Source organism: Camellia sinensis, chromosome 2 (assembly GCF_055761805.1).
Source record: "Camellia sinensis isolate YWXY chromosome 2, ASM5576180v1, whole genome shotgun sequence".
Lineage (NCBI taxonomy): Eukaryota > Viridiplantae > Streptophyta > Magnoliopsida > Ericales > Theaceae > Camellia > Camellia sinensis.
In genome coordinates this window covers 93,287,407-93,311,574 of record NC_138962.1, presented here as the reverse complement: position 1 = coordinate 93,311,574, position 24,168 = coordinate 93,287,407, and the positions used below count along the sequence as shown (strand labels likewise).

The 24,168-nt window shown below is 35.7% G+C and overlaps 1 protein-coding gene across 4 annotated transcripts in view; it reads left to right on the top strand.

Moving 5' to 3' along the window:
• LOC114310879 (DHHC-type zinc finger family protein) overlaps positions 1-22,939 on the top strand; it is a 28,494-nt gene extending 5,555 nt beyond the window's left edge. Inside the window, exons 1-9 of one of the 4 annotated variants that reach the window (XM_028256984.2) lie at positions 10,196-11,349; positions 11,486-11,580; positions 11,681-11,848; positions 11,930-12,002; positions 12,141-12,193; positions 12,831-12,922; positions 13,009-13,061; positions 21,677-21,802; positions 22,419-22,939. In XM_028256984.2, the coding sequence (XP_028112785.2) occupies positions 11,326-11,349; positions 11,486-11,580; positions 11,681-11,848; positions 11,930-12,002; positions 12,141-12,193; positions 12,831-12,922; positions 13,009-13,061; positions 21,677-21,802; positions 22,419-22,694 (960 nt within the window). In that variant the 5' untranslated portion in view covers positions 10,196-11,325 and the 3' untranslated portion in view covers positions 22,695-22,939. Of the gene's footprint in view, positions 1-10,195; positions 11,350-11,485; positions 11,581-11,680; positions 11,849-11,929; positions 12,003-12,140; positions 12,194-12,830; positions 12,923-13,008; positions 13,062-21,676; positions 21,828-22,418 lie in introns of those variants that run through there. The other 3 variants (XM_028256980.2, XM_028256983.2, XM_028256982.2) reach the window with 3 other exon arrangements.
• The last annotated feature ends 1,229 nt before the right edge of the window (positions 22,940-24,168 follow it).

Below are 24,168 nucleotides of genomic sequence, written 5' to 3'. Positions count from 1 at the left end.
TTTCTAGCTTAGTCAGCTACTGCCGAAGGGCTTCTTGGCCCAGCCGTTAGCTGTTGAACCTGCCGGAGGCAACCCTAGTCCTTTCGATCACCATCGCAAACAGGCCTTTTGGCCTAAATCGAACCCTTCGATCACTACCGACAAGCCTTCTGGCCTAAGTCAAACCCTTCGATCACTGTTGCAGGCACTAGGGCAGTCTCGTCTCGCCTTGCCGACTGCCACTGGCAGTCTCTCAGACCCAGTCGACAGTCCCGAGGCAATCTCAGGCTTCCTTCGACATCCCTCTGCTGTGACGTCTCCCTGTTTGGTTGAACTGCTGTTGTCGTTGACTTTGTGATGTGGTAGTGACCTAAAATTATCAAGTTCCTGTTCTGTTTCTAAATAATATAAAATAAAATAAAAAAAATTTAATGCATGTTTAATTCTTTAACATTTTTAGTGGTCATTGTGCTTACTATTCCTCCACCATCTTCCAGGTTTGTGATTGACACTAGTTTTATTGAGGGTTAGGTAGTATAGTATCCATGGCAGATTCTACCAGTGTGTTCACTCCTTCTCAGACACCTAAGAGTGAGAGTTCCATTATACCTACTACTATGACTGATAATCCCAAACCTAGTCTTAAAATCACCATCTCTCTATTCAATGATCAAAACTATTTAGCGTGGTCGCAGAGTTTGACTATCTTTTTGAAGAGCAAATGAAAGATGGGGTATGTTGATGGCAGGATACAGACACCTAGCACCACAGACCAGAGTTATGATCAGTGGGAGATCACAAACTCCCTAATTATGGGTTGGTTGATACATTCTATGGTCTTGGAGATTGGAGAGGGTTATCTATCTATGGACACTGCACAAAATATTTGGGAGGCAGTGACTACTACTTATTCCTGCAAAGGGAATTTCTCACAGGCCTTTGAGTTGCGCCGCTCTATTGAGAGCTTTGTTCAGGGGGAACAGACTATTCTATAGTACTTTTCCTTCCTCACCAACGGCTGCAAACGCCTTGATCATCTGCAGGACTATAAGCCTGTTTGCACTACTGATTCAGTCGGGTACAGGAAGTTTATTGCACAGGAAAGGGTCTTCAAGTTTCTGGCCAGTCTCAATGTGGAGTATGATCTGGTTCGGAGTCGGGTTCTGGGTATGGACACTCTTCCTTCACTTCAGGAGACATTCACCTATGTACAGAATGAAGAGAGGTGCCGATCTGCTATAATGTCACCTGTCTCTACTGACCGCTCCGCATTACTGTCTACCCCTAGAGATGGCCTCAACCTAACTCCCATTCCTCTGTCTGTTGCCAAGGAGTTTGTATTCTGTGATTACTGTCGCAAGCCGCGGCATACTCACGAGACATGTTGGAAGCTTCATGGGACTCCATCCGGGGGTCGAGGTGATTGGTCTGGTTCTAGAGGAGGTCAGTCAGGCCAGTCTCGAGGACGTGGCTCTCATCCACGGGCTTATCAGTCTAGTGCCGTTGATATATTTGATTCTACTTCCGCTTTCATTGGTCAGGCTTCTGATGGTCTCTCTAGCATGACTACTCATGAGCTTGAGGATGTTCTGCCCCACTTGTTGGACCGTCGGTCTTCTACTGCTCTCAATACAGCTTCCTCGTCGTTTACTCGCTCAGGTAACTTAGCCTCTTCTCCTTGTGTTTTCCTTTCTCATAAGTCTTTGCCTTGGATTATTGATTTTGGTGCCTCAGATCATATGTCTGGATCCTCTGACCTTTTCTCTGCCTATAAGCCCTCTTTAGGTCAAGGCAAAGTTATGATTGCAGATGATACTGTTTTTTCTATTTCTGGAAAATGTTTAGTTCATGTCACTCCTACCATACCTTTATCTTCTGTTCTCCATGTTCTCAATTTTTCTGTTAACCTGTTATCTTTGAGTTGTATTACAAAGGATTTGAATTGTAGTGTGACTTTTTTCCCTGATCATTGTCTTTTTCAGGACCTTGTCACGAGGACGATTGGCAATGGTAGTGTAGAAAATGGTCTCTACTTCCTGGATCAACCGGACTAGCTTGCTCACTCTTCCACCACGAGTCCTACTACCCAAGATGATTTATGGGGGTGTGTGCGGTGTGGTTCGGGCGGTTTGAGAGTAAAATTACAAACCGAATGACGGTTTAGCAGATTAGCGGATTGACAAATTGCGGTTTGGGCGGTTTTTGGTGGATTAACGGATTGAAGAATATTCTAACTAATTATAATACATTTGCATAATATATAACACTAATTTGTATAATATTTTTTAGATATGTAATATAAAGTAATGTTACATAATATGTTTCACAGATATAACCACTAATTTGTAATAAATTTCATATCTTAAACCTCTCTCACACTCATTTTTACGTTGATATTTTATTGGAAGTTAAAAAATGTATACGTATTAACTATAGCGGAGCGGAGCGGTTCGGTTGGCGGATTATAAATTTTATAGTTTAAACCGCGGTTAGCGGTTAGAGCGGTGTGGATTGATGCGGATCGGTGCGGTTTTAGCGGATTGGGCGGTATTTTGCATAGCCCTTGGCATCGACGTTTTTGGCATCCTTTTTTTATTTACTTGAGCATTTATTTTCATCTGGCTTTGCAAACAATAATGTGTCTTGAGTTTCTTTGCGAGTCTTGTCAACTTGGAAAACAATACAGAACTTCTTTTGCTCCCAATTTTAATAAAGTTTAGTTCCTTTTTCATTAATACATTCTGATGTCTGGGGTCCATCTTGTGTTATGTCTATGAAAGGTCGTCGATGGTTTGTTACATTTATTGATGATTTTTCTTGTACTACTTGGGTGTATCTCATTAAAGATAAGAGTGAGGTTTTCTCTGCGTTCCACAATTTTCATAAGATGATTTGTACTCAGTTTGGGGCCACTGCCAAAATCTTCCGTTCTGATAATTGGGGGGGGGGGGAATACATAGATTCTGGGTTAGGGCAATATTTTTCTGCCCATGACATTATCCATCAGACTTCTTGCGCTAATACCCATTAACAAAATGGGGTGGCGGAACGCAAGAATTGTTATCTTCTTGACATGGCTCAGTGCATGTGTTTTTCCTATGAGTGTCCTCGGTCCTACTGGGGCGACGCTGTTCTCACCGCTGCCCATCTTATTAATCGTCTTCCTACCCAGGTTTTACAAAAACAAGCTCCCTTTCAAGTCCTCCTCAGTTCTGAATCCTTGTTTTCTCTTCCTCCAAAAATATTTGGCTGTGTCTGTTTTGTTCACAATTACGCTCCTACTTGTGGTAAGTTGGACCTTTGCTCCCTCAAATGTGTTTTCCTCGGGTATTGTCCTACTCAAAAGGGGTATAAGTGTTATCACCCTCCTCATAAGTGGTTTGTGTCTATGAATGTCACATTTTTTGAGCCCAAGTCCTATTTCTTGTCCTCTCCAGTGTCATAATCCTCCCTTCACGGGGAGTGTTGGTGTGAAGTAATTCCTGTGATTCCTATGGTGGAACCAGTTGTTCTAGTTGTTCTTGTACCACCACCACCTCTTACTAGGACTACAGAATCCAATGTCACCCAAGATAGGGACGGACAAGTTTTTGTCAGGGACAAAGACAGACAGAAAGTCAACTGGATACAAGAGACCACTTCTGCTCACCCACTGCTATCTCTTGCTTCTGATGAGAGTCCAGGTAACTTTGAATCTCTTGAATCCACTGATCTTGGTACTCCTATTGATCTTGAGGTTCCTATTGCCAAGAGAAAGGGCGTGAAATCTTGTATTCAATATTCTATCTCAAATTTTGTGTCCTACTCTCATTTGTCGTCCTCATATAGAGCTTTTGTGTCAAGTATTTCCTCTATTAGCATTCCTAACCATTTCCCAGATGCTTTTTCTACCTATGAGTAGAAACTTGCTGTGATTGAGTAAATGAAAGCACTTAGGAAGAATGACACTTGGGAATTGACTAAGTTACCTGAGGGCAAACGACCTGTGGGATGCAAATGGGTGTATACTGTGAAACACAAAGCGGATGGTTCTATTGAGCGTTATAAGGGTAGACTTGTGTCCTATGAAGCATGGACACGTCAGATTTGATTCCATGGCAGTGTTAGACACGGGGACACGTACGGGACATGCCGGTGGCGTATCCTTTAATTTAATTATTTTTTTGTAGAGGACATGGTGAGGACACGCGTGTCCAGATCTGGACACGACATAGACACGAGGAGGCATAAATCTTTGGGGACAAAGGAGACAAAGAGAGACAAAGGAGAGAGAGTGAAGAGAGTGGACAAACCTGTCGCCGTGAAGGGGAGAGAGCGAACCATCGATCGAAGACGTCTACTCCAACTGTCGACGTCCAGTCGTTGACGAGGTCCATCCAAACCTTCGAACCTTGATCGTAAGTCCCTCTCTCTCTCGCACTCTCTCGTCCCTCTTTCTCTCACACTCTTTCTCTCTCTCGAACTCTCGAACAGTCTATCCTCTCTCTCGAATAGTCCCTCTCTTGCACTCTTCTCTCTCTCGAACAGTCTATCCTCTCTCTCGCATTCTTCTCTCTCACTCGAACTCTCGTTTTTTATTTATTTATAATAATAGGTTTATATATATATATATATATATCTATGTAAAACTTACTCTTTTTTTTTTGTATTATTTATAATAGGTTTATATATATATCTTTGTAAAACTGTTTTTTTTTTAAATTATTGATTTATATATGTACTACTTTTTTGTGGATGGATAATCTATTAATTTATTTAAATATAATGGTTATATTTCTTGAATTAATATTATTATGTTAGTTTTTGTTAATCTACATAACAAATAAAAATATATTTTAAAAAAAAAATTTGCCGTGTCCCTTGCCGTGTCCGTGTCCCCATTTTTTGAAAATTGCTGTGTCTCGTATCCGTGTCTGTGTCCGTGCTTCGTAGCTTGTGGCAAAAGGGTTTACTCAGACATATGGCGTTGACTATCAAGAGACCTTTGCACCCGTGACTAAGATAAATTCAGTCAGAGTACTTCTCTCTCTAGCAGCTAATCTAGATTGGCCACTTTATCAGTTTGATGTAAAGAATGCATTTCTCCATGGTGACGTCGAAGAAGAGGTGTATATGGACATTCTTTCTGATTTTGAGAATCATCAAATAGAGGGTAAAGTATGTTGGCTTTGGAAGTCATTATATGGTCTCAAACAGTCTCCAAGGGCTTGGTTTGAGAGATTCACTCAGGCTATGCTTAAATATAGCTTCAAACAGAGTCAGGTAGATCATACCTTGTTTGTGAAACATTCCTCGTGTGGTAAGACTACAACGCTCATTGTTTATGTGGATGACATAGTTCTTACAGGTGATGATAGTGAGGAAATATCTCTGTTGAAAAAATATTTAGCAAGTGAGTTTGAAATCAAAGAATTGGGGACCTTGAAGTATTTTCTGAGAATTGAAGTTGCTCGCTTCAAAGATGGGGTATTTATCTCACAGAGGAAGTATGTACTTGACCTATTGAAGGAAACTGGAATGCTTGGCTACAAGGCTTGTGACACTCCACTGAAACCTAATCAGAATCTGGGGGATGATGGAGGAGGAGCAGCTGTTGATAGGGAGAGCTATCAACGTTTAGTGGGTAAGCTCATCTACCTATCTCAATCCCGCCCTGATATTGTTGTTGCTGTCAATGTGGTTAGCTAGTTTATGCATGCTCCTCATCAAATTCACTTCAAGGTTGTTATAAGAATTTTGACGTACTTGAAGTCTGCTCCTGGTACGGGTCTTTATTTTTCAAAGCGTGATCATCTTCCTGTGGAAGCCTATACAGATGCTGACTGGGCTGGATCAGTAACTGATAGGAGATCGACTTTAGGGTATTGCACCTTTGTTGAAGGCAACCTAGTTATTTGGAGGAGTAAGAAACAGAATGTGGTTGCTAGGTCAAGTGCAGAAGCTAAATTTAGAGCTATGGCACAAGGGGTGTGTGAGCTCTTATGGATCAAGTTATTGTTGAGTGATCCAGGTATTGATCAGACGGACTCCATGCGGTTGTATTGTGATAATAAGGCCACTATCAACATCGCACACAATCCGGTTCAACATGACAGGACAAAGCATGTTGAGATTGATTGCCACTTCATTAAGGAGAAACTCACTAGTGACACAATATGTACTTTATTTGTGCAGTCTGGTGAACAACTCACTGACATCCTCACCAAGAGAGTTGGGAGTAAGCCATTGTATGACATCTTAGGCAAGCTGGGCATGAGAGATATCTTCTCACTAGCTTGAGGGGAGTATTATTATTAGTTGGGGTTATTATTCAATTATAATTATTCTATGCCTTAGGGCTCCCTTGTAATTATTGATCTTTATTAATATAAAAAAGGGATGATATCACAATCATTCCCTAATCTTGATATTCTTTAAAATTATCAGCTCAAACTGGACTCGTTGGGTTAAAAGAAGGCTCGTGCTCGGCTCATGTGGTTCCAGTGTACAATGACTAGCCACTTGAATAGCTTTAGTTGTTGGCTTTATCCACTTATATTATATAAAGTTTTGTAACTATTCAAATCTTTTAGAAAGCGATGTGGGAAGCTTTAAGGATTGCAAACATTTTGTGCAAGTCCATTCACTGTTTGTCCCACATCAAAGAACGAAGGAAACTTCAACCATTCCCACTCTTCATATAAGTGTTGTCCGTTCTATTGCCTTTATGTGCTTTGAGCATAATTTATTTGCTGACTTAGAGAATGGGTTACCAGTGACTCCTGACAAATATTTTTGTAAAAGTTAGATGTTGCTCAAACAAGTGTAATTAATTAATTAATATATATTAATATACTCGAGCCAAGCTTAATTGAGCAGAGTTCACAATAGATCGAGTTTGGCTTGTTTAATTATCGAGTTCGGAAGTATGGCTTGAGCTTGATTCGTTTGGTAATCGAACGAGCTCAAATGAGCTACAAAACCAAGTTGAGCTTCGAGTTGTTCATGAACGACTTGGTTCGTTTGCAGTCCTACTTTCCAAGTAACAAGGACTCAGTAATAAGAAAGAATTAATTGTTGTAAAACCTAAAACACTTTAAAAGTTATGTATGCTTATTGTTCATATATATATATATTTAAAAAAAAAGAAAAAGAAAAAAGGATTCATGTAATATTGAACTATATTTATTTCAAAAAAAAAAAAAGAAGATAATTTATGGTGCAAGATACATTTTGATTTTTGTTAAGGAAAAAAAATGAGAACCAAAGGTTAAAAACTTGTTGAGTTTAACTAGTAAATTTGATGAGATCCTATTGAAATCTCTCTGGTCACCAAAACAACAAAAAATCATGTATATACTGGTTATTTTCGTACTAAACACTATTATATTAGAAATTATGTCATTTTCACTAAAAAGAGAAAAAAAGAATCGAAATATGGTAGACACAATAGTTTCAAGATTTTGCATGAAATGTAAAAAGTTAATCGAATCGTGAATCAATTGTGAATTGTGCGATTCACCATAGATTCACCCTTAAATTCATATCGATTTTGCTTAAATTACAAATCGAATCGCAAATCAAAAGATTATGGTAATAGAGTTCCTAATATAGTAATAATATCATTACTATTGTTTATGTACATTTTATTTTGTTGGGTTCTTAAACACTTTTAGTATATTTTACTCTTGGCTTTAATAAAATTGAGTTATTTGACAATAATTAACAATATATAGTTCCTAGTAAGAATGATTTTTTATTTGTACACTTGTTCTTTTACGTGAATGATTATATAAGTCTAAATATATTTATTTAATCAATTATTTAGTTTTTATACATTTAAATAGATTTCAATCTATATTTCTGAGCATTTATAACTGTTCTAAAATGTTTTGGAAGCATTTCTAAAATGTTTCCAAAACATCTTTGTTTCTATGTTGATAAAAACAACACATCGAAACAAAATTTTGGTCCATGTTCTTATCAAAAATTATTTTCATTCAATTTTTGGTAAAAGTGTGCTTAAAGCGTAGAGCGTAACAACAAAAGAGGTTTTAGTAGTTAAGTGAAACACATTATAAAAGCACGCTTAACGTACATTTTTAAAAAAATAACATTAAAGGATAGTTTTGCACATTTTGTTTTTGTTTAAATTTTTTTTATTAGATTTAACCTTTAGATCTTGATAGTATTTATTTTTATTTTTTAGATCAGCAACAAAAGAAAGTTATTAATAAAAAACAAAAGGTATAAGGAGAGAACAAGGAGTCCTCTAACTCGAAAATACGAAGAAAAACCATAATCAAACATAGCGGAAAACAAACTAAAAATGCTCCAATCTTTGGAAATTAGAAAAAGTGAAACCCCCTTAAATACAGGAGAAACATAAGCCCAAAACGACGCCAAATGGCACACCCTTTCCTATAAAGAATGCAAGTTTGTGACATTGTCATAAAAAATTCTTGCATTTCTTTCCAACCAAATAACCCAAAAGACAGCAAACACAACACAAAAGCACAATGCTTTTTCTTTCTTATTGCCACCAAAGCCCCAAAAATCAATTTAGAGCATTTTAGCACAATTGCCTAAAGCAACCCAACATGAGCCAGTCTAGTGAAAAAAGCCGGTGCCATAGTTTCAAAGCCACGGGGCAATGCAAGAAAAGATGATTCACCGATACCTTGTTCCTCCTACACATAATGCACCACAAAGGACAAAGACCATGATTAGGTATTCTCTTTTGAAAGGTATCATTGATCATAATGTCCTAACGAGCCAAAGACCACGTAAAAATCTTCACTTCTGAAGGCACTACAGCTTTCCAAATCTTTGCGTGGAATGCAACATAAGTAGATGTGGGTTTATCAATGATCCTATCAAAGAAGGATTTACATGAAAAGATACCAGAAGAATGGAGAGTGAAACCCTTCTATCCCAAGCCAAAGGAGACAATGAAAAACCCTGAACCATTGATTGCAAGGATGCTAATTCAAGTGCTTCCCGATCATTAAGATTCCTAATGAAATTGAAATTCCATAAAATTGGTGCCAAATTAGAGCATGCTAAAGAAGCAATGGAAACATTTTGAGGATGAATTGCTCTATAAAACCTTCGGAAAGATTGTCAAAAGAGGCCTCACCCACCCAAACATCCTCCCATAATCAGACATTTACCCCATTCCCTACTTTGAAAAAAAGAAACCTAGAAATGAGAGGAAGGATGCGAGAAATGGATTTCCTTGGGGATCGACAATTACCCCCTAAAATTATAAGATATTGACAACCATTACTTTGAGCCCCATATTTGCTTCTAATAATGGAATGCCATAATGAATAACAATCAATAAGAAATCTCCATAACCATTTTCCTAGAAGAACAATGTTTCTATCCACAATGTTATCAATAGTGAGACCATCTTTCCTTCTCAGAAGTGAAACAACTTTCTAATTCGCCAAATGATCCTTCTCCCCCTCTTCCCGCCCCTCCCAAAGGAAATTCCTCATCAACTTTTCAATCTTTTTAGCAATTCTAACTAGAAGTTATGAGCAGAGATAGAGAGTGAAAATATATATACATATTAATTTTTTATATATAATGAATCCCTTTTCATTATACATTATTTTTGAAAAATGTCTGGGTTACTTTAGTAGGCGCACGGTTACGCTTTGCGCCTAGGATCCAAGAGGCCTTTGCGCTTAAGTTTGTCTCATGCTTTCACTAACATTGTTTTTGTTAACATTTAGTTTATTTTGAAGGGGTGATATGAAAAAGTAGAAAACTAAGTGATTTGATTTTTTGACAATGGACTGTGAGAATATTAGATTTTATGTATATATAGCAGTATGTATATTTTGTATATATTAGGGATTGAGTGAATAATTCGTGTTTCCTTTTTCATTCTAGGGTTAGATTGTTATATAAACCAAAATGACTACTGTCCTTACTTTGATCTCTGTCGCTGCTGTTCGTCATTGGCCTCTTTATCAGATGGATGTTAAGAATGCTTTTCTTAATTGCCATCTCACTGAGAAGGTATATATGCGTCCTTCACCTGGCCTTCCTCATTCCTCTGGACAAGTTTGTTATATTCGGCGTGCTCTGTATGATTTGAAACAATCTCCTTGTGCTTGGTATGATCGTTTACTGAGTTTGGGTTTCATCCTTGTGCCCATGACTCCGCTTTGTTTCTCCTTCACACATCTACTAGTTTTGTTGCCTTATTACTGTATGTAGATGATATGATCATCACTGGCTTTGATTGTTCTGCTATATTTGAGGTCAAGCAGCATCTCTTTCGCACCTTTGAAATGAAGGATCTTGGCCCATTGAGATATTTTCTTGGTATTGAGGTCGCTTCTTGTCCCAAGGGTTACTTTTTGTCTCAGGCCAAGTATGCCAATGAGATTATTCACCGGGCTGGTCTTACTGACACTAAGATTTCTAATACTCCCATTGAACTCAACACTACTGATGGTATTCCTCTAGATGATCCTACTTTATATCGAGAGCTTGTGGATTGCTTAATCTATCTGACGGTTACTCGTCCTGATCTTGCCTATGTTGTTTATGTGGTTAGCCAATTTGTTTCTGCTCCTTGTTCTACACATTGGGCTGCTTTGGTTCGGATTCTTCGCTATCTTCGGGGTATTATATTTCAAGGCTTCCTGCTGTCTTCTACTTCTTCTTTGGACTTGGTGGCTTATGTTGATTCTGATTGGGTTGGTGATGCCACTGATCGCAAGTCTACGTTTGATTTCTGTATGTTTGTTGGCAATTCATTGATCTCTTGGAAAAGCAAGAAACAAACTGTTGTTGCTCGCTCTACTACCGAAACTGAGTATTGTGCTATGGCTCATGCTACTACTGAGATTGTTTGGCTTCGTTGTGTACCACAGTCTTCTCTGACCTCTCTTTATTGCGACAACTGCATTGCTATTTAGATTGCCCATAACACTATCTTCCATGAGCGGACAAAGCATATTAAGATTGATTGTCCCTTTGTCCGTCAATATCTGCAGTTTGGCTCTATTTTACTTCCTTTTATCTCTTCGACTCTGCAACTTGCTGACTTCTTCACCAAAACTCACACCACTGCTCGGTTTCAGTTTCTTCTTGGCAAACTCTCAGTGTTTTCTGCTAAAACACCTTGAGTTTGAGCGGGGGTGTAAGAATATTAGATTTTATGTATATATGCTAGTATATATATTTTGTATATGTTAGGGATTGAGTGAATAATTCGTGTTTATTTTTTCGTTCTAGGGTTAGATTGTTATATAAACCATTGTATTCTTGTATTACATACACAATTGAATATACAGAAAAACATTCAGAAATCTTACATGGACATCTGTTTTGGGATGATCAAATATGGAAAGAGCTGCAATGCAGAAAGTATAATTTTTTTTGTTTTTCATGCTAAAAACCATGCAAAGTTGCTTTCTTAAAAAATAATAAAATAATAAAAGAAGAAGAAAAAAGGAAGGTGGGCATTTGATTGAGGATTCAAGTTAGTTTTCTTTTGTGGCAGATCATATATTTGGCAATAATTGGAGCTACTTATTACTTTATTGTAAAGTCAGTTTTCAGCTATATACCTGGATATTATCTAAGTGAAGTTCACAGGTATCATACTAAGAAATGTTAATGTTTACTCTCTCAATATTCATTAGGTTTCTGTCTACATAACTTCCAATTTTTTCTTGGACCCTGTATGTTCTTGCAGGCTCACAAGCTTGTTGGCAGTTGGTGTGGGTATTCTACTCTTTCTTTTGACTAGCTATTCTGATCCAGGAACTGTGAATGCAGAGAATGTTTCTCAATATCTCTCTGCTTATCCGTATGACAATGCAATTTATTTGGAGAAAGAATGTTCAACATGCAAGATTCTGAAGTGAGTTCATTGTTTTGTTTGTAGTTCTCTTAAATGTGCTCTTTCATTATTTTGCTAATAGGGTTCTTTTCACTGATATAGACCTGCTAGGTCCAAGCACTGCAGCATTTGCGATCGCTGTGTCGCTCGGTTTGACCATCATTGTGGATGGATGGTTTGATTTTATCTTATTCTTTATTCCTTTTTTTTCCCATTCGTAAAAAATTTGGATGTTTTTGGTGGTCTGAATTATCAAATATCAGTACATCCCATTTCTCATTATAGTTCTCTTTCTTATGTGTCATTGCTGCAGAATAATTGCATAGGGGAGAGGAACACTCGATACTTCATGGCTTTTCTTCTTTGGTGAGTTGAGATTTAACCGCATTTCATATTATAACCAAGTAAAATAGGTTTCTAGTGACCTTGTTTTTGACTATGTTCTTTTATGCTTATGCTTCAAAATACACTATGTTCAGGGTCGCATCATTTTATACTAACACATGCAACTACTTCATATCTAATAAAAAAGTGAAACTTAATGTGTGTGAAACAAATTAATACATGTGTTAGATCACATGCTATCTATGTTTAGTTTTGACTTAAAGGTTACAACCAGGGCTCTCTGTCATGTAGTTTCCATTTGTGGGAATATTTTGTGGAAGTTTATAGGAGTGTGGAGGAAAAATGTGTAATAGTATAGTGTCATAGGGGACTAACTTCCTGGAATGAGGAGGCCAACACCTACATAATTACTTGTGTTTATATATGTAAGTGCAGACATGTTAGTTTTTTAATCTTCTATATCTACATTAGATTTTGGTCAATTGTAGGTGTCTCATTAGTAGTATTCCCATTGCAGTGGAGACTAAAATCCAACATTGTGATTGTGCATTGTTGTATTTGCTCTATGGCAATGAATCAGTCTCAACCTGGAGTCTTCCAGCATGAATGCTGCATCTACTTCAATCTTTGGTCCTATCAATATTTAAGTTGTTTGCAGGCATTTCCTCCTTTGCATATATGGAACAGTAGCCATTGCGTTGGTTCTTGCTGGTCGAGTGAAGGAACTAAAAGTTGTCTATATTTTAACAGGTAAATTTGTTTGTCCGTGACGTTTCCTAGTTGGTTTGCATGTGAGGCTGAATGTCAGTATCTCTTATGTACTATACTTTCTGCAGTTTATTACGGGATTGAAAATTCATTCCGCAGTTTGGCTCCACATGTTGTACAGGTGAGTACTTTTATGTACATTTTATATCTATTTGACTTTGCTGTTGTGAAGAGTAAGTGTTTTAGTTGTGGCCTATGGTTTGAGTTTGGAGAGAATTAGTTTCAATGCTATTTTGCAAGCTTGGGATTCCCAAGCTAATAAAGCTTCATTTGTTTCACTGTTAACATTAATAAATAGATAAATAAAAACATCGTTGAAGATGTTTTGGGAATGTTTACTCCAACAAGGAAATTTGGTTTAATGCAACCCGAGAACTTAACCAACTCAATCATTATTTCTTGGTTTGGTATGTTATTTTGGCTTGGTTTTGGTTTAAAAACATAGCTAAATTGATTAACTTTGTGATGTAGGACAAGATAGAGAGAAGAGAGGGGAAGAAACACACAAACGGCCACAACCTGAACTCTCAACAATATTATTCCAAAACTGAATATTACAATGCAAAACTCTAATATATAAGCAAAACAAGAAACCTAACTACACCAGGAAACCTAAGCAATCGTTATCTCTTAATTTTATTTAATTAAATCTAACTGAACAATAATAATAATAAACTACCAATTGCACTTAAGGAACCAAAAAGTCTTCAGGCCTATGGGCTTTACCCTAGGCTTCCAAATTTGATAATTGGACTTCAACCAGTCAAGGGCCACAGCATCACTTTGGTTTGATTTAGCATCATGGTCTTGAATAAACTGAATTATTTTAAAACCAACTGTATTTATTTTTCTGCAGTTACTTCATTACTTATAGACTTAACGAATACATGCCAATTAATTACTGATTTTCATTGTCACACACACATGATATTCTAACTAGAAGACAAAAATAGCTCAATAATGTAACAGGAATGATTGGTTTTTGTATTTGGCAAAATCCATTTTACCCCCTTGGTATGGCAACACTTCACCCTCTCTTTAACTATAGCCAAAGACCCCTCATGTGATTTTGGACTAAAGTGCACAATTAACTCTGTTAATGGAAAATGTAAAAAGACTTCTTTACCCTCTTACTATAATGGTCTTCCTCTTTCTGTGTTTGCTGAAAGTGCAATCACCTCCACTAACATATTCATTCTTCAGCCACTCACAATACATATCTATAGACCAAAATATATAAATTTAATATATATATATATATATAGGGGAGAGAGTATGGGAGAGAGTGATAGAACGTCAATTGCAAGATATAACAGAAGTGTCAGAGAATCAATTTGGATTTATACCTGGTAGGTCAACAATGGAAGTAATCTATCTTTTGAGGAGAGTAATAGAAAAGTATAGAGAAAAGAAAAGATACATTCATATGGTTTTTATCAATCTTGTGAAAGCATATGATAAAGTGTGTCGGGATATAATCTGGTGGGTGTTAGAGAAGAAAGGGGTAACAAAATGTTACAATGATATGATTAGGGATATGTATGAAGGTGTGGTGACCACTATTAGATCGCCTGCTAGATAGACAAGTGAATTTCCAATTACTGTAGGATTATACCAAGGATCAACCATAAGTCTTTACGTTTTTACTTTAGTTATGGATGAGTTGACGAGAAATATTAAGGATGATGGCCATTGTGTATGCTTTTTACTAGAGAAGGAGTTAATACTAAGTTGGAGACTTTGAGAGAAGCACTTGAGTCTAAAGGATTTAGGATAAGCAGAACTAAGACAGAGTACATGGAGTGTAATTTTAGTAACAGTAACAATAGAAATAAAGGAGAAGTGAAGATTGAGAACCAAGAACTACCTAAGAGAGAACATTTTCATTATTTAGGATTGATTATCACAACGGTTGGGGAGATTGGAATGGATGTGGTCCACAGAATTAAGGCGGGTTGGCTTAAGTGGTGGAGTGCCTCTGGGGTATTGTGTGATAAGTGAGTACCCACTAGACTAAGAGGGAAGTTCTATAGAATGGCTATTAGACCAGCGATGTTGTATGGATCGGAATATTAGGCAACTAAGAAACAATATATAGATGAGGATGCTAAGGTGGATGTGTGGCAAGACTAGAAAAGATAGAGTTAGGAATGAGTATATTTGAGAATAGGTAGGTGTAGTACCGATAGAAGATAACTTGAGAGAGAATATATTGAGATTGTTTAGTTATATACAACGGAGACCAACAGAGGTAGTAATGAAGAGATACGATACAATGACAGTAAATGAAAGTGTTAGGGGAAGGAGCATATCTAGATTGACATGGGTTAGTGTAGTAAATAGAGATATGAACCTCCTTAATTTGACTAAAGAAATAGCCTTTGATAGAGTCGAATGGAGAAGAAGGATTCATGTAGCCGACCCCATTTGATGGGACTTAACACTTGGTTTGGTTTATATATAGGGGAAGGCTACCATGTGCAATCTTAAAATGGTGCCTTACTACAATAATTCATAACTTTTACCACAAGATGGCAGAACTTTTCTCATCATTAAAAGTATCAAATTTTTGCTCATCAAAAAAAGGTATAACTTTTACCACAAAGTGGCTTAACTTTGTCATTTGTAACTTTAGGTTGCATATCATAATTTTGTCATTCGTATCTTTTACCACTAAGTGGCATAACACACCACAAACATTTGTAACTTTTCTTACGATGTGCACCTTGTTAGGGCTGCACATTGTAACATTCCACATCTATATATATACACACACAAAATACATAAACAACATAGAATGCATGTATACGTAGGGATGACAATGGATAACCTACCCTGTGGGTATCTATGGAGACCCAACCTAAATACATGGGTTTTTTCCTCTTTTTCTTATCCATTGGGTAGGGTAAGTGATATTCTTTAAATATCCACGGGGGATGGGTTGGGGATGGGTACCCACTAATTTTCCCATATATATATATATATATATTTTTTTTTTTAGATTCACAACCAAAACTAAATATACATTCAATCTTTTTTCTTTTATTTATTTATTTATTTATTCAGGTTCACAACTATTTTTTTTTTTTTTTTTTTTTTTTTTAAGATCCACAACCAAAGCTAAATATACCTCAAATCTTTTTATTTTTATTTTTAAGGTTCACAACCATTTTTTTTTAAAATTTTTAAGATTCACAACCAAAGCTAAATATACATTCAATCTTTTTTCTTTTGTTTTTTTTTTTTTTTTTTAAGATTCACAACCAAAACTAAATATACATTCAATCTTATTTTATTTTATTTTGCTCAACAATAAAATCAAATACACATTAATTAACATTGTCACATTATTCTTGTCAAATTTTATGCATATCTAGAATTTTTTTAATTTATTTAAAAAAATTAAGGACACTATCTAGTGTAGGTTTCGGTTTGCTTTTCTATGTTATTTTATTTTGTTATGTATTGTGATTTTCAGAATGGTTTGCTTGTTCTGAAATTTCAATTAACGAGTATGAATTTATTTGTTTTATGTTATCACACAATTTATACAACACATATATATATATATATATATATGAATGTATTTGAAAATAAGGAAATTGTAGAGAATCAAAACAAGCATGAGTCATGATTGGTTAGAAATGATGGGTATAAAGATTTATTTGCTAGAAAAACAAAAAGGGGATACAAAGTCTTACTAAATAATTTTTTTTTAAATTAAAAGAATTTTTCTTAGTTATGAACAGATTTAACTGAAATCAGCTTGTTTCCCAATGTTATGCTTCATTTATTTAGATAGAAAATATTTTTTAATGAAAAATATTTTTTATAAAAAAAATTAAAAATATATATTTTTATATTTGGTGGTGGTGGTGATGGAACGAAAGTGAAAGTAGAGATTGTTACATAGTGGTGAGGTGATGGCGGCAGTGATGATGGTAGTGGCTATGGTGATGGTAGTGTGACAATGAAAGTGAGAATAGTGGTGATGGTGTTGTGAAATTAGTAAAAATTTAATTGAAAAAACATTTTTTGTTTTTTAAAAGTAACAAACAACAAAATTCGTGGGGGACTAAAGGAAGAAGATGGAGGATGGATTGGGTGTGGTAATGCATAGATATCTTAAAATGAGTGGTTCAGATTTGTTAAAGGTATAATTAGATTTTGGATAAATTAAAATGAATGGTTCAAATTTGCTAAGAGAAAGATGGCTTAATGTCTAAAATGTCTGTGGCTAAGAGATCAACAAACAATTCCTTATTTATGCCCTGATGCAATGAGTCTTATAACACTTTCTTCAAACAGGTTCTTTCACATTTTATTTCTTCAAACAGGCTCTTATAACATTGTAATCAGGTTCTTATAACATGTAGGGGAGAGAGTGAGACTGAGAGAGAGAGAGATGGTTGTAATTTTTTTTTAATCTTCCACGTTCTTCCACATTTTTTTTTTCAATTACTAAAACTTATTTGATTGTCTCAAAATTATATATTTGATTATTATAAAACAAACTTTTTAATTAATTAATTAATGTGTATTTGATTTTGTTGTTGAACCAAATAAAATAAAATAAGATTGAATGTATATTTAGCTTTTGTTGTGAACCTTAAAAAAATAAAAAATAAATAAATAAGTTGTTAACATTAAATATATTAAAAAAGAAAGAAAAAAGATTGAAGGTATATTTAACTTTTGTTGTGAACATTAAAAAAAAAAAAAAAAAAAATTGTTAACATTAAATATATTACAAAAGAAAGAAAAAAGATTGAAGGTATATGTAGTTTTTGTTGTGAACCTTAAAAAAAAAAAAAAAAAAAAAAAAAGTGGTTGTTAACATTAAATATAAAAAATAAAAATGGGGATTAAAGTGGGTTGGGGAAAATCCATACCCATTAAAAAATGGGGAGGGTGGTACCCATGGGGAATGGGGAAAATTTATTATAGGGGAATGGGGATGGAGAATTAATATCCACCCCATTGCCCCCCATTGCCATTCCTATGTATACGTATACAAATGGACTTTGTGCTGCATCCTTGAGAATTACCAGAGTGAAGATGGTGTTGATATACCAGAAGTGCTGCGAGAATTAATGGGTGAGAAGACCTTCCTGCCTTTTCTAAACAACACAGTGAAAGAAGCAAAAAGGAAAAAATGAAAGTCTTAATAGTGTGCTGCTAAACATTTAAATGATTTTACATTTTTTTCCAATGCCTTGAAGGAGATGTTGTCACAAAGCGATATGTATTTCTAATGATTGAATGCTAGAATGCTGGAACTCATTTATATTTTTCTGGTTTTTGGAATTTTATTAGTCTTTAGGTTGGGAGTGGGTTGGGGGTGGCGGGGGTCATGGAGGAGGATAGGGGGACACGGCAGGTGGCTGTGAGTGGTGGGGAGGTGATGGAGGGAAGAGGGAGTGGCAGAAGGTGGCTGTGAGGTGGATACATGGAGGAGGGAGGGTTAGAGTTGGGGTTACGGTTAGGGTTTTCATATTGGTTTGGGGAAGAAGATGAACATAAGGGCATATTTATCCTTTTATATTGTATATTTTGACTTAGACTTAAATTTGTTATATAACTCTCAAATTTGTTGTGTGGCTTAATTTTTGTTAATTTGGATGGGATTAGTGATGGTAGGGAGGTAAAATGCAACATGGTCAAAATCACACGATTCTTTGGCTATTTTTAAAAGGAGGGGTGAAGTGCTGATGTAGTACACAATAGGGGAAAGAAAATAGAGAAGAAGAACAAGGGCCACAGCCCTAAGACAAAATGGCTGCAACCTTCAGTACTCAATATCAATCCAAAGCTAAATAATACAATGCAATCCCAACCAGATGTCTTAACACAGCTCAACCCATTCTGAATCATACAGTGAAGACTTAGACTCAGAACTTGATTAATTTAAAGTATCATTAATCACTGATGAGCCTGAATGACCATTAAATTAACTATAACTGCTTCTGTCTGTATGAAAGAAGGAAGTAAGTTAAGAAGAATGTTTCATTGTACATTATGAATTAATTGTTAGTTGTTACAATTATCACGTAGTCGTATGACTCATTAAGTCATAATCATATTTATATTAAAATTTTAAAAGTGAAGAAAAACATTGGAAACATTGCACCTTTAATTTAAGGGGCTTTTTACTCATCATCGGCAAGTAGAGTCAACTTGAACATATTTATTTATAATTGGGAACCCTTTTAAAGTGGTTATACATCTTAACAAAGCTGGTTTGGGGCGTTTGGTAATGTTTACGTTTTTTGTTTATGTTTACAAAAATTTTATATACTAATTTTTGTTTATTTTTAAAAAAACATAAATTACAAACGCGTTTGATTTGAACAAAATATTTGAAAATTTTTAAAAACATAAACTAAAAAACATATTTGCTAAGGCCTACAATATTTATATTTATTTTTTATTATTTATGACAGTGGGATCATACATCAGAGATCAAAAAATCAACAATATACATACATTAGAGATCTAATGCAAGATCAAAACACCAACAATAGCAACACAAACGCAATCGATTTCACTCTTTCTAAGTTTAAAGAAGTCATTTCTTTGTTGAACCGGACCAGTCACGCTCGGTTCCGCTGCGGACTGCCTTGTCCTTTGTCTTTCGCATCCTCGTCTCTTCCCGATCAGACTCTGACGCCATCAAAGCCTTAGAAGAGCAACAAATCTGGAGCTACAGTGATGGATCTGGAACTACGGTGATGGATCTAGAGCTGTGGCTTTCGGAGCTCTAAGATCCATCATTCGTCCATGGTGGAATCGAGCATGGAGGATGAGAGATCTGAAGTGATGGCGGAGTCCAAATTTGAGGCGGTAGAGTCCAGATCTGAAGAGAGAGAGGTGGTGTGGTGGGTGTTTAGAATAGAGAGAGAGAGAGAGAGAGGGGCGTAGGAGAAGAGAGCGCCCCGACGGCAGTGTAGTCGATGGAGAAGACGCGGTCGACGGTGGCATTAGAGTTGTGGTGGTGTCAGCGTTAATGGATGTAGAGAGGAGAAAGAAGAGAGAGAGAGAGGGGACGTGGCGGTAGAGCAGCGGAGGGTGAGGGGAAGTGGTGGTGAGAAAGGGAGGGAGAGAAGAGCTGTGGAGAGAGGGAAGAGAGAGAGTATGGTTTGATTTACTGTAGCTCTGCGTTTTTTGAGTTTAAAAACCAACGTAAACTCATTTTTTGAGTTTACAATTTTTTATCAAATTTACAAACTGAGACCAATTATTCATAAACCAAAAAATTTACCAAACAAGTTTTTACAATAGTTTTAAAATTTTTGTAAATATAAACTGAAAATTGAAAACAAAATGATTACCAAACAAGGCCTAAACATTCAGTTTAACGAGACTACAAATTTCTAGTGATGAACATTTTGTTTGAATACATTGGCCTGCTTCTATCTACAGGAAAATCTGTTGATAGAGAGTCCTTCATTTCCCTCTGAAAAACCAGAAGTACACAACTAGAATGCTAAGAAATGATAGAGAAAAAGAGCATGGTGGAGGTTGATTTTGCAATTTTTCGCAATAAGGTCCAACAAAGATATTGTACTACAAATCCATTACTGATGTACTTCAGGTTGTCCAATCAGTTTGGTATTGCCTCCTACTGTACGTTGATTGGGATGGCTTACCCTTCTTTTTCTGAAAATCTGCCTTTGTTTTTGTCCGTTTAGGCTCAAAGTTTTAAAAGGCTTGCCTTAGTGCTCACCTCAAGGCAAAGGCTGAGGCAAACACATCAATGCTTTGATTTTTTTTATTATCAAAAAAAAAAGTCTTGCACATTACAATCTGAGGTTTACACCTTAGGTGTGCCTTGTTTGCCTTGTGCGCATAAGCATGTGAGAAGTACACATATGAAGAGCTCGTCTTAGACTCTTGTTAAATTTAGTCTAGTAGATGGTTTAAATATGAAAAGGTAAAAAATAAATAAGAACCCCATTTGCAACTAAATTGTATAAGAAAAATTAGATAAATAACCAATCAAGAAAAAACACAAAGTTAATGCTCAAGTGAGTATCAATTTCACTTTCAACAAGGGCAAGCTTACTTCTTTGCAGTAAAATGTTCAATATCTCGAGGAGAAAAATTTTACACCTTTATATTGAATTTATATTTAGTTTTTTACTATTTTAAATTATTTAATTTATTTACTAAATTTAAAAACTCAAAATTCAAAATGCTTATGCTTTGACCCCTCAAGACTTATGCCTCACCTCATGAGTCATGATGTTAAAATGCCCTGTGTTATGCATTTGGCTTTAGGAACTTTGGTTTGGATCATAAATTTGGATAGAGATTTGAAAAGGGAAAGGAAAATGTGAGGGAAATACAAAAGTAATTTAGCTTAAATTTCATTTGCATTTCTCTTACATTTCTCTTTCTCTTTCCAAAACCAAGATCCAAGCACAACCTTCGTGTACAAATTTTGTTTGGTTTTCTTTTCTTTTTCTTTTTTTTTTTTTTTTTTTTTTTTTTTTTTTTGTGTGTGTGTGTGTGTGTGTGTGTGTGAGAGAGAGAGAAACTATGTGTATTCATTGCTTACTTGGTTTTCTTTTTTGGAGCGACAAACTACAAGTATTCCTTGCTTTATGAATGGGCTCTTCATATTTTATTATATTTGGTCTGCATTCCATGTGCATTATATCGACTTACATCATGCTTTCCATTGCCTCTTCTGCTTTGGCTCTTACCATAATGTTTTTCTCTGGCTTGTAACAGTGGCTGTTGGGCTCTTACAACACTCAAATACTTCTTATGGTGTTTCTGGCCATTGTTTCTCTGCTACTAGCTGGTTTCTTTGGGTATCATGCCAATCTGTGTCTCACAAACACCACCACAAATGAGGTCTATTTCATTTGCCCTGAATTTGGTAAATAAATTTGTTTTTACTGTCTCTTGGGATAACAAAGAGCACCAAATTTAGGGAACTTCTAATGCTTTAGTTATGTCCCCAAACTTTCTTAGGCTTATTTTCCAGAATTCATTTCCTTGGAAAGAAGGCATAACATGAATTGTGGTTTTATACTGTAACGAAAACTTAGTGATGCATGTACTTCAAATTGATTGGAAGTGTTCAAATTTAAAATTTGCACCATTTTAAAAGCAAAAGTTCCCCCTACAGTGGAATGCCATATTATTATAGAAGATTCAATTTCTGTCATGACTCATGAGTAACTTAAAACATGCGTGTTATTGGCTCGAGTATTGTGTGGTGAAATTGTGATTATGACAGATTGGGCGTGTCTCAAATTAACGTCCTTTTCGTAGCTCAGCTATCAGTTATATCTACTAAATGTCTAAACCCAGAAACGACTCACAATTTGGGACTTAAAATGAATTTTCTGGTTAGCAATTCATTGAGTCAAAATTATATCACTGTATATGTATGTCTGTAGATGCACCTTTTACTGCATTAGGTGACTAGTAAAGTTTCTATTTCTTGCCCTTTTTGAAATGACAGACTTTCAAGTGGGAAGAGTACTTAAGCTGGAAGAGGAAGGTACACGAGGCAAAGGTAAGTGCTGCAGCACTCAAAGCAAGTATAAGTGGACTTAGCAGTGAAAGGCAGCGGCCAGAGAGCAAATGGAGGGCCTTCTTTCGGAGATCTCATTTGGAAGATGTGGAAGTTGTCAAGGATAATATTTACGATAAAGGGTACTTGTACAATCTTCATGAAATTTTCTTTCCTCTCTCAACAAGACCTTCATTTTCACAAGCAAAATCAAAATCGGGTTAACTGTTGCTGTCAAATGACTTACACTCGTCTTTAGCTAGGGTTCCTTCAACAAGGTAGATGGTGAAAATCAGTAGGCCCATTTGGCTCTTTATTCATCATAACTGTTGTAACTTTCTTTTTTCCTCCTATTTTTCATTTTCTTTTCTTTTAATCTTTTTCTCTTTCAATTTAATTTTGTGTAAATTACACTCACATCGTTTGATTGCCCGATGGCATAATACTTTCACCCCTTCTATTCTCTCAAATATCATTGACCTCTCTTTTAGAATTTTGTATAACACATGGATCCATCTGTAAGTCAACTGTTTGTTGACATCATAGAATTTGCTGATGTTAGCAAAAAATTATAGGGACATTCTACTTGCACAACAAAAATTTCTCCTTGCACTCAATTTCTCATTACACAACACAAAAATTCAGAAGTACTACTATTAACATTTTATTTATTATTTTGGACCCCCACTTATAAATTTTAAAACCCTTAAAATTTATTTTTTCACTCCAAATAATACTAAAATTGTCCTTATGAAAATTTCACCCCATTTAAATGCACACCTCCACACCCCTAAAAGCCATCATCTCCCAACCCCTAACAAAAAAATCTCCCCAAAACCCATTCTTTCTCATGATGGTGGAAGAAAAATGAATCACCCCATATGAGTGAAGGTGCATTATCACGCAAGGTCAGAGAACTCAAAGGAGTGGAGGCATCTATATTAGAGGATGTAGATATGGATCACCCCATATGAGTGGAGGGGGTAATTGTTGGGATTTGTGCACACATTTGGACACATAGTTATTGGTTGTTCACATGTGTTTGAATTACGTTGTGAAGTTCAAAATTCACCATGAATCTTTATGTGTTAGGTTTTAACAATTGTGTGAGAAAAAGAAAGTCTACACGAGTTGAAATTTTTTGGCAATGAAGTAACTTATTTTGTGTAAGGTTCAACGATTATGGTGATGGAATATTACAAATAGCCGTGGGGGCTATAGGTTTTAGTGAGATTGAGAGAGCAACGAGGATGAAATAGAGATATAAAGGGTTAGAGAAAATTACTATGGGACGCTAGGGGTGAGTAAGGGTTCAACTACTCTTGAGTATAAAGTTTCGATAATGGTGTGGGGTGTTGAGTCCAAATTTTAGTACTAAGGATTTGTCTTGTGTTAAGCTTATATGTTTCAATTGTGTATTGGAACATGCGTTTTCACTTATGAAACTTGTCAAGACTATACTCCGTAATAAGATGAAAAATGTTTCTTTAGCTAGTTACTTGATAAAAAAAGACATTGCTTGAAATTTTAATGTCAAATTTATTGTAGATGTTTAATATAACATAAAAAAATGCTAAGCACAATCTTTGATGTCTAATTTTAGTAGATAGAAACATATAGCAAGAATTATTATTTTAAATTTTTTTGTAAGTTAATGCAAACAATAAAATATACTCAACAATATGATCGTATTATGTTA